The sequence below is a fragment of the Panthera leo genome, chromosome B3, assembly GCF_018350215.1.
Source record: "Panthera leo isolate Ple1 chromosome B3, P.leo_Ple1_pat1.1, whole genome shotgun sequence".
NCBI classification, from domain to species: domain Eukaryota; kingdom Metazoa; phylum Chordata; class Mammalia; order Carnivora; family Felidae; genus Panthera; species Panthera leo.
Genome location: NC_056684.1, coordinates 74,033,103 through 74,044,223, shown reverse-complemented (window position 1 = coordinate 74,044,223; position 11,121 = coordinate 74,033,103). Strand labels below are relative to the sequence as shown.

The 11,121-nt window shown below is 47.7% G+C and overlaps 1 protein-coding gene and 1 long non-coding RNA gene across 3 annotated transcripts in view; one reads left to right on the top strand and one right to left on the bottom strand.

Moving 5' to 3' along the window:
* Window positions 1-417: 417 nt before the first annotated feature.
* On the bottom strand, window positions 418-10,928 carry LOC122222365 (dehydrogenase/reductase SDR family member 4). Its single transcript, XM_042942783.1, has 8 exons — window positions 10,759-10,928; window positions 9,473-9,650; window positions 5,635-5,736; window positions 3,532-3,602; window positions 3,383-3,434; window positions 2,945-3,079; window positions 2,476-2,531; window positions 418-926 (listed from the first exon to the last, which is right to left on the bottom strand). The coding sequence occupies exons 1-8, from the start codon at window positions 10,887-10,889 to the stop codon at window positions 812-814; spliced, it is 840 nt and encodes a 279-aa protein (XP_042798717.1). The 5' UTR covers window positions 10,890-10,928; the 3' UTR covers window positions 418-811.
* Window positions 10,448-11,121, top strand: part of LOC122222367 — an 18,244-nt gene continuing 17,570 nt past the window's right edge. Inside the window, exon 1 of one of the 2 annotated variants that reach the window (XR_006203726.1) lies at window positions 10,448-10,695. This is a non-coding gene — a long non-coding RNA (uncharacterized LOC122222367). Of the gene's footprint in view, window positions 10,696-10,838; window positions 10,930-11,121 lie in introns of those variants that run through there. The other variant, XR_006203725.1, reaches the window with a different exon arrangement.

Below are 11,121 nucleotides of genomic sequence, written 5' to 3'. Positions count from 1 at the left end.
CGGGTCATCCTTGCAATGCCCCTCCCTTTTGCCCTACTGCTTGGGAAGCGTCCAGCTCCTACTTGCTGACTGGCGAGGAAACTCAGGGCTGAGGGCGATGCCAGGAGAGGTCCTGGCTAGATCTGGGGGTGTTCGTCCTTCCTCCAGCTTGCCCAGCCTCGGGGATCCCTGCAGCGTCTTTGGCACCATCCCCACGGGTGTGAGGCCGAGAGTATCACCCGGGAGTTCCCGTGCCACCTCCTTCCAGCTGGCAGTTCTGTAGACACATCCACCCCTGAGCATCACGCTTAGGTCCTGGAGACAGGGAGGAGGATTAAGGGGATCCAGGGTTGTAGCTCACTCAATCTCTGCTTGGCTACCACATCTATGTACCCTGCAATGACAAATGAACACACCTACTCAAAGCAATACAGTCATCTGCATTTTATTTGCACCTCCCTTTGCAAGTTGTTGATTTTCCAACTGCTTTCTCCACCCGGGTTCCTTTAATCCCATCTCCCTCAAATTCCCCCATGCCCAGGAAAAAAATATTAGTTTTTGCCAAGGTAGACTCAGCTTTCTCAGCAGGCCTGCCCTATGTTCTCAGGGGAAGTCTTTATCTAAAGCTACAGCAACAGGGTGAATCCTCATAAGACCACACCTTGACCAGAAGGAAGGCTGGATCTTTTCAGAGGGCAGAATTGATTTTGGGGGTGAGGTAGGGTGTAAGGTGAGCAGTATATTAGGCAGAGATGGGAAAGACTGATAAGTGCTGGAACAGTACTCAGGAGTTAGAGCCCAATCTCTGCCCTGGTGAGTTCTCTCCAGGTCCTCAGAGACGGGATGGGGTCCCTCCACCCACTACCACTGTTTCCCCAGTGATGTAGCTGGCGTCTTCAGAGCACAGGAAAGACACGATGCCTGCACACTCATCTGGTTTGCCTATCCTGAGGAATAAGAGAAACAAGGAACGGAGTAAATATCAAACAGGCCAGACCCCCTGACCTGGCCCTCAGGGCATGAATGTGCTTATTCAAAAAGTATCAGATGATTTATCAGGACCAGTGTATAAGCTTCTTGTCAATCAAAAAGGGTTACCATGAAGATAAGCTGTCATAATAAATACTGCCTAAATACTGCACGCTGTAAAAACCACCACACATTATATTCAAATAATACAGAGACACTTTGTGTTTTAGAGAATCAGGACACCACAATCCAAAGTCATACAGATAATCTGGTGAGCAGCTATTTTGTTTCACACGTGTGTATACTATTCAAGTGTCAGGTAGTCTGTAAGACAGTAAATGGTTTGTTTAAAATGATTCCATTTATATTGCTTCAATTCACAGACAACTTTTTCAGGAATCTGTTTTTGTCCCTTAAAGTCAGGTTCATTTTGTGAGAATGTGCTAATTCTCGGTGTTTGTATCAGTGATTGCATAGTTAGGGAACACTGTAACCTAACCAAAGAATGCTCTAGAGGTGGGGGTGGAGTAGGTACCTCAAACTTAGAAGGCCTGGATTAGTGGTTCTCCATCATAGCTGCACACTATAATCATCTTGGAGGCTTAACTTCCTCCCCGCCCTGGCCTCTCACCTCGCGAAGGGAAAAAAAAAAAAAAAAAAGCCTAGGTCCTATATTGGACCAATTAAAAAAGAATCTCTGGGAGTGGAGCCTGAGCATTTGTAGTTTCACAAGTGCCCAGCTGATTCTAACGCACATCCAAGATCAAGAAGCGTGGGTGTAGACATTCACTGAGGCTCCAGGATGACAATGCCCTGACTTGTTAGTGAGTTGTGAAGTAGGTGTGCAGCTCATGCCTGACATCAGAACAGCTTTGGGCGCACCTGAGGGGATCTGGAATGTTTGGACCAGCAAAGAGTAGGCCTTGCTGGCATGTGTTCTTGACAGAACAAGATGGAGAAGCTAAAGAGAAGAGAGTTTCCAGAAGCCACAAGCTGGAGAGAGGCAGGGAAGTTAGAGGAAAAGGAACCAGCCAAAGATACCTGAACAGTTTGGCTAGCCCTATGGGGAAGAGGCGAGTTTTCTTAGCAAGGGGAGTTTTGGGACTTAGTAAAGCTCTTCATTCCTTTTATTTGGATTGTAGGATCATCAACCTGAGCTCTGGAAACATGGCTTTTTATTCAAGGGGAACTAAAAAAGCAGGGTTTTGGTCTTGGTCTTGGTCCCTGGGTGCTAGGGATGCCCAGAGATGGAGGCAACACCCAGGTGGAGAGAGGAGTCAGGGTTTTTCTCAGAATGATGCTCTGCTGAAACCCAGATGCCTGTGTTTGGTTTTTGCAATGCAGGTGGATCCCTAGCACATGCCACCATAGTGACACAGTGTTCATGGACTTGGGAAGTCTGTGTGTGCCACCGAAGAGGGCATGCTCATGTTTTCTGTGGGACCAAAAGACAGAAAGCTGTGGGCTGTGTGAGGGACTGGAACTTTTGTCTTTGTCCTTCCTAACCCTCCCCTGTGACAGTCTTACCTTGTTATCTGCATGGTTTCTTTTATGCTCTCCTCCCTTTCCTTGTCCATCCACAACTGCAGGAAAAAGGGACATCTCTTTATGTGGCAGAAGAGGAGGACAGGGAGAGGAGAAAGTGCCACCCTTATGTCAGCTGAGAGGAAGGCTGGAGAGGACACCCTTTTACTTCTTAGTCCTCCTCAGTTCCCAGTTGTTTCCCTCCTCTGTTCCATTCTTTTCAGGTGCTAGTGAGGCTGTTGCTGGGTGTCCCCAGTTCTCATCCACTTAAGGAAAAAAGAAACCGCATGAGCAGAGGCTGAATTCCTGTCTCTAGTGCACACCTCAAGAAAAGCGTATGTGGGGTCTGATCTGGACCAGTGGCTGGTATGGGGGGCGGGTTCCTCTGTCAAAAAAAGTGCAGGGATCAGGGCGGAAGGTACTGGGCTTCCCCATCTGGGAATGGGGACCTAGGGGTCCCAGGGGTCCTCACCACACGGCTGAAGCTAGTCTTGATGAGTCCTGGTGCCAGGCAGTTCACCCTGATGTTCCTTTGGACCAGCTCTTTGGCCAGGTTCTTGGTGAGGCCTAGCAAGGCTGTTTTACTAACATTGTAGGGGCCCAGGCCCTGGGGAAAGGAGACAATGCATTAGTGTCTTTGTTTACAGTTCATTCTTGGTTCTTATAGTAAGACAGGACCAAGGGCAGTAGATAATAGGGCATCTCCTATAAGGGAGGGTCCCCAGCTAGAAAACTGTCTTGTGGCTAACCCGCCCCTAGGTCAGGATTTGTGGGGGCAAGGCATCTATTTTGTGGGAGGGGGCTTGGTGGTGTGACTCCAAAAGGGGACACACACTAATCAGGATCACTGGGGGAGTGGAAAAATGCAGGACTGGGAGGGATGGAAGTAGCAAAGAAGGGGGGATCTTACAGGAAATGGGGTGTAGGCTGCTATGGAGGCCACAATCACCACTGAGCCGCCTCTGGAAAAAGAAGAGAATGAACCTCTTCCCAATGGGAACCCTGGCCCTCAGCCCATATGAGGTCCATCACATCCACGCTCCCTCTCACTGTCTGTACCCTCGTTTCTCCATCTCTGGCACCACTGCCTTTGTCATGAGGGCTGTGGCCTTCACGTTAATGTTCAGAATCTGAAACAGAGAGAGAAGGAGAAAGAGCATGAGGGAAGAGCTGGAGAAGGCAGGGCGAGGAGGACTTATAGCAGGGTTCCTGGGATGTTTGTTGGGCCTGGTGCAGATCTCAGATGGTTTACTTGTACCGTACAAGTACAGAGGCCAAGGCCTGGGGAAAAGCACCTCTCATCGGCTTATTCAGCTAGAGAATGATGCATTAGGTTCGGGTGAGAAGGAAAGGAACCTGGTTCTTCTTGTCTCCTAACCAGCCAAGTATGATTTGACCTATATTAACAGGGCTGCTTTGGACTTGAGCTAGATTTTCTGTGTTCCTTCCAACTAGGGAGAACTCGGAATTGGGTTGGCTTACTGGACCTGCCCCAGAGTGGGCCATGCTGCTCAGGGAAAATGTGGCCTGACCTTGGGCACTCGGGATTGTTTTAGCATTTCCCTGGCTTCTGAGCTTAAGGAGTGAGATGTTTTTGGCCCTCCAGGATGGACTGTCTGGCTGGATATTTATTGGAAAGTGGGATCATGACGGGGGCACTTTTGCAGGAGCTGGAGCACAAGCTACAGTCAAAACCCTGCATCCATAATTTGAAACAAATGCATAACCATCATTTATGTAGTTCTAGGCACTGCTGGGATATTCCCCTCCCGTGCCCCCATGCTGACTTCTTATTTTGAAAATTTTAATCTTACAGAAAAGTTGAAATAGAAAAACAATGAATATCCAGAAGGTACACTTTAGATTCACCAATTGTTCACATTTTGCCCGGTTTGTCCTATCTGTGTATCTATATAGTTTTTTCCCCCGGAACCACTGAAGATAAGTTACAGTCATCACAATGCTCTATCAGTAAAAACTTTAGCATTTTTTCCCAAAGAATAAGGACATTCTTACACACTACCATCCATTATCACACCAAGAAATTTAACATTTGTAATAATGATTTTACCTAATACGCTGTCCATAATAAAATTTCCCCAGTTGTCTCCCCAAATGTCCTTATTTAAAAAATCCAGAGTTTAATCAAGGATCAACCACTGAATTTATATTTGATGTACTGTGACATTTGAAAAAATGCAAATTAAAAAGAAAAATTACTTGGTTTAAAACTGATTTTCATGTGGTCTTTATTCAGACTGCTCATGAAAGATGTTTCTCTACTTTAAAGAATATCAATCAGGAACTGAGTCACTGAAGAGCATTTGGCACTTTGGTCTTTATGTCTGTGAAACACTGATAAACAAACTATAATATTTTAGTATCCTTAAACTTCAGTGTTGAGAAATTATTGATGACATCAGAGTAAAAAGCAAAACCATGGGAGCTCATAAAAAATTTAGCATTTCCAAATCATGTGCGAATATTAACCTTAGTAAACAAAGACAAATATTTTAATTAAGTCTTTATAATTAAAAACTGTAGTGTGTGAAATATATCACAAATATAATTATACACGCTCACATTAAAACCAATATTCCACACTTGAATTTAGACATCTGGATCTCAGATTTTCTTGACACTGCAGTTAAGAAGAAAAGGGCACAGGTCTTTTGCCAAGATTATAAGTTATAAAGCGGTAACTTAGGTCATTTCACCAGAATTGATATTTCACTTAACTAGCAGCTATTAACATTTTCCAGCTAATGAGAAGTAGTTCTTTTTTAGAAGCTGGAAAGGGGATGGGGTGTGGATAAGTTTAGGTGTATTAGCTATTGGCATATAGTTGCCATGTCTCTGCTGGAAATAAACCAGGAAGAGCCTGGATAAGCATGTGGGGGGAGAGAGCTGGGGAATGAATCACAAGAAGGCTAGCAAGGAGCAAATGGAAGAACAAAACTGGGGAGAAGCAGAAATGAAAGAAGGGCAAGGATAGAAGAAGCCACCCCCCACTTGCCCTTTACCAGGTGCACTCCAGGTGTGTGCAAATCACAAGGATTCCTCACATTTACAGTGAACTTGACAAATGAATTCTAAAAGCAGACTGAGTTTGTTCTGACCGTTTTATGAGGCCTGTCCCCTGCTCCTTTAATCCCCTCTCACCTTGTCCCACATCTCCTCGGTGGCATCCATTATGTTTCCAAAGAAAGGGTTGACGGCGGCATTGGAGACTAGGATGTCAATGCCCCCATGGAGGTTCACAGCCTAGAAGGAGGAGTAAGGTCTGAATTAGGACTGCAGGTCAGTAAGGGAGGTGCACTTATCAATGTTGATGAAGAATTCCTTCTTAGGAATGAAATGATGTCAAAATGATGTCTCTTTTTCATGAAACATTTCTCTCCCAAGCTATCCTAAGCTCTGCCGCTAAATGTTTCAGGTTATCTAGTTTCTTTCTTCCTGCCCCCACTTCTAGGGCTGCTGCTGACCTTTTACTCTTCACACTTTCTCTTTGGGGAGCTCCTTGATGCTCATGGCTTCTTCAGTCCCACCTCAAAATCCATTTCTAGACGCTTTCTCATTTCACACCCAGTCCCAGCCCCATTTCTCCAGTTTACTGTCCAGTTCTCCTTGGCTGAGTTACCGTTATCTCAAACTCAACCTGTCCACACCTACGTGAATGGAGAAACGGTTTTAAATAGGCCAACAGAAAGTCACCCCTGGAAGGGCCTTTAGACCACCCAGCCCAGTGTCCTCATGGTGAAGGTAACAAACTGTAGTCTAGGGAAGTGAATTTCTCAGTAATGATATAAGAGGGCTGGCCAAGAACAGGAGGCCTGCTCCCTGGGACTTTGGGAGAGGGCAAGTGGTCTGCTCAGGGCACAAAGCTAGTTAGTGGGGGCAGATCTGAGGTCAGCATCCCTTCTACCACAGAGGTAATACATGAGTCCTCTGAAAGTGAGTTGAGCTCTCTATGAAACGGACTACCCAGGAGCCACGCTGGGGAAGGCACCAGCTTGGGTTTAAAGCGGTTTCACACTTGGTTATGATGTCATTTTATCTCCCCCCCCCCCCCTTTTGGCTTACAGGCATGGAAGATTCAAGGCAGAAACTGAGATTTAAACAGGGAAAGCCAAGAAAGGGAACATTTCACCTCACTAATAAATTGTAAGTAGATGGCAAAGGCATGTGCCAGAGTAATGAGTGGCCAAACAGAATCTGCCAACAATACGTGACTCTGAAACCAGACGATGCATTTGCCCAGAATGGGCAATTCTGATGCCTTGGGCGAGCAGCACTAAACGGGCTCTCAATCAACTTTGTGCTTCATGATTTGGCGCACAGAGGGGTGTTATTAACAATGTGTACCATCTGCTAGCTCCCGTTTTAACTAATTATTCTTGCTAACTAGGTGCTAAGCTCAGTTGCTTCTACACTGCTGAAGGAATGCTTGGGCTGTCAACATGTAAATTTAACAAAATTTAAAACCACCTAAGCTTTTAAAATCAGTATGAATACTATCTGGTGCTCTGTAACTTTTGGTGTCCCGGCACAAGGCGCCAGCCACCTGCTTTGGCTCTGTGTAAGTTTTGCCTATGGATTTTGGACGAGCAAAGTGCAGAATAAGCTAGAAAGGGATGTTGGGGGTGGGAAGCCTAGCAGCTTGGAGAGGGGAGAAGTCTAGGTTTTGCCCAAACAGACAGAGAACCATAGAAGATTAATGAGAAAGGCATTATGACTACCCAGGTGTCTCTTAAGCCTGCTCTAAATTGTGTGATCACTACACAAAGTGATTACGAGTTGGGTGCTGTTTTCTGATAGATATATTTTTTAGAAAAAATACCATCAAGTGGAGATGGTAGCCAATCTAGTTTCTGCTCCCCACACCTTTGAGAAGCTTCGCTGTGCAGATTTAGAAGCTGCTGGATAGTAACCATCCTTAAGGGAGGAGCTTTTCCCAATGCAGGCTAACAGTTCTTAACAGGCAGAACCCATCTCTGATTGCTAACAAGTACCCTATCCTGTTCTCCACCGAAGAGTTGTTTTTGACTCATCCTTCCTATTTCCCATTTCTTGACACTGGGTTAGGAAGAAAAAAAATCTTGGTTGGTTCCCACTAGAGGTCTCTTGGGCATATCCATTCTGGTCCCACTGCTGCTGCTCCAGACCTGAATGACAGAAACAGCTTCCTTGCTAACATCCTTGGCTCAGAGTCTTTTCTACTCTAATATATCCTCTTACCAGTGCCAGATTATCTTTTTAAAATGTAACCATTTTCATCTTGCTCAAACCTCATGTGGCTTCTTATTTCCTCCAAGAACATCCAAGCACCTTTGGCGAGCACTGGAGGCCCCTGTTGCCTGCCCTTCCCACCAGCAATCCTGAGCCTATGCTCTCTGCTGTGAATTCACAGGGCTCCCTCTACCCTTCAGTCCCTCCTTGGTTGGCTGCTCATTTTGCGGGGTCATTTGAAATCCTGTCCCAATTCCATCTATCCAGTCTCACGCCCTCCTCGAGGTCTAGCTCAAGCCCCACTTCTGAGCCAGGGCTGTAGGACTGGTTAAGTGGAGCTGGTCAGGGTGAGAGGTTGTTTCCCTGACAGGATTTGGACATTAAATTGCTATGCACATTTCATATGGCCAGTCAGCAATTGGCCCAGGATTCTAGATGGCTCCCTTCACCCTTGGGATCAAGGTCCTAATCTCAGACACTGTCCAGCAGCCTGTTCCAGGAAAGGTGACTTTCTTGGACACACATTTGGCTCTCTCCAACGCTCATTCGAGTATCTGCCAGATGGTTCCTTAAAAATGGAATGACTTTATATGGTCTATTATATCACTGTTTACCATTGTTTAAGGTATCCCTCTTCTAAGATTACCAAATTATTTCTTCCAGCCTTCCTATCTGTTCACACAATCCCTTACTTTCCATCTAGGGTAGATTCTCCCTTCTACTCTAGGGAATAAAGCATGTGCCCTGAGCCTGACGGAAGAGTGGCCTCCTTTGCCAGATATTCCTATTTTCTTGGGTAGCTGGAAGGTTGGTGCCAAATACCAATTCTGACACTGGCTTAGACTCTTTTTCTTTTTTTCCAAGTTTATTTATTTATTTTGAGAGAGAGAGCACATGCGAGCAGGGGAGGGGCAGAGAGGGAGGGAGAGTGAGAGAATCCTAAGCAGGCTCTGTGCTGTCAGCGAGGAGCCTGAGGCGGGGCTCAAACTCAAGATCCCTGAGATCATGACCTGAGCCAATACTAAGAGTCTTATGCTCAACTGACTGAGCCACCCAGGTACCCCTTAGACACTTTCTCTCAGACTAAAGTCCAACTGTGCACCAAAGGCCTGACCCGATGCTAATGGAGAAATGCCTGGTGGTCTGTAGTCAGCTTAGCTGGTCTGGGTTGACTTACAGCTCTTCCTAACTGGCTGTGGGAACTTAGGATGTCGCTCCAGCTTTCAGAGAAGAATGTTCTGAATGTTCCAAAACAGGGAGAATAGTCCTTGCCTTGCTTGGGTTGTTGTCAGGTTTAGAGATAACCCATGAAGGCTCTGAACAAAGTGAATGGCACACAGTAGCTGGTTGAAACATGGTGGGGTTCCTCCTAGAGAAGGCACTCGAATCTATAAACTAAAGACCATGGGATTGATTATTAGCCCAAGGGTGGGAACATCTATTTTGTGATTGTACTTACCTTTCTCGTCTACCCAATTAGATTGGAAACTACTGGAGACCCAGGACCAGCTGGTTTTCTGGGGGACCCAAGGGATGATGCAGAGTTGAAACATTAGAGTGGTTTTTGATTCTCTGACTGGGATGGGATTCTCAGAGACATAATAGAAAGGCACACAAAAATGTGCTGGTGGATTGGTGCATAACGCATGGTTGTTTTAGTTAATAATGCGGGCTTGGATCACACCAGTGTGTCTAGGAAAGCAGGGAAGTAAGCTTAGACTGGCTCCCTTCTGCCACCTCCTGGCTCTCTGCCCATACCCTTGCCGCTCACCGTGGCCACCAGTCGCTCCCGGTCCTCGGCCTTCCCCACGTGGCACACGGTGCCCACCACGCTCAGCCCCTCCCCCTGCAGCGCCGCCACTGCCCGGTCTACGTTCTGCTGCTTCCGGCTGCTGACCACCACGTGGGCCCCGTCCCGGGCCAGGCGCCTGGCGATGGCAAAGCCAATCCTATGGGCAGAGAGAGAGTCAATGCCAGTATGGGGGAAATGGTTGAGACATGGGCCCTGGAGTCAGAATGCCCGGGCTTGAATTCCAGTTCTCCATCTGTATGACCCGGTGTCTACCTTACGTGTAGGAGAGCTAATGGCATAGCCATTACCATACAGATGGACATGCTTCACATGTTTTTAGCACTCATTTACTTGTTTTTCCTATGGTTTTGGCTGTCAGGCTACGTTCCCAGGCACTGACATTACCTTCCACAGGCACCTTCACAGTGAGAGTCCCCATGCCCTGTAGGGACTGAAGGGAGAGAAATGAGCTAGGGGTGTAGCAACAGCCACTTCAATGATTAGAGGGTCTCACTCGAAAGAGCCCCTGTCCCCCAGATACCTTCCTTACTAGTCTACATCATCTTAAAATTCTGTTGTTAATTATGTTTTGGGGTGTATGTGAAAGGGTGGGTCTCTAGTAAAAAAATGTAAATTTTTTACAATACTCTCCTGGGAGTAAGGGTTACACATTTTGCAATTATTGGCTATTAGCATTTCGCATACATTGCATTTTAGATTTGCTGGCATCTAGCAAAGTCCTGTGGGGATGAGAAACAGGGATAGACAAGAACGGTGGGTGAGAAACAGGCTGGGCAAGGGCAAAATGTACTGAGCTAAACAAAAACCTGTACACATGGGTCTTGTGTCCCATCTAGGTGAAGGGTTCCAAATGGGGAGTCTGGAACATTTCCATAGTCGATGGAGGCAGAGGGACCGGATTTTTGAAATCTGGACTGTCTTGGATTTCTGGTGTTTGGTCTTCCCAGACTCTAGGGGGGGCCGTTTGATTGGGGCAGCCCGGAGTTACTGGGAGACTGGATTTATGCAGGCAGTACTGAGGTGGCGCAATTGAGCCAGAGGCAACAGTGGGAGGAGACTGGCAGAAGTGGAGTCAAGGCAAGAGGATTCGGTCAGGCTGCAGGCCGACCACGTGGTTCTTTTCTTCTGGGGTCGGACTCTTCCCGGGAGTGACGCTTGAGGACTTGGGCCGGGAAGCAAAGGTCAAGGGACAGTACCTGTTTCCAGATAGTGGGGGTCTCAGAGACTCCGGCCCAGGCACTCACCCGTCTGTGGAGGCCGTTACTAGGGCCACCTTATTGGCGAGCGGGCCCCGGCGTGCCATCCCTGAGCTGGCCTTCCGCACAGACTCCCACGCCGGTGCGCAGCAGTTCAGCAGCAGCCTCGCCTGCTGCATGGCCTCCGGACCTTAAAAGGCTCTGCGCCGCTCAGGATAGGTGACTGCCCGCCCGGCTCCCCGCCCCGCTCTCCGCCCCCCGCCCGGCAAGTCCTGCTCTGCGTGGGCCCTCCACACCCGGAGCCGGTTGTGGCCGCGGGCGCCCCCTGCTGGCGCACGGCCGCCGCGCCCCGCCGTCCTCGGCGGCTGTGGAACAGTGCTGTCTGCCAGGGTTTCCTCCAGGGGCCCGTTC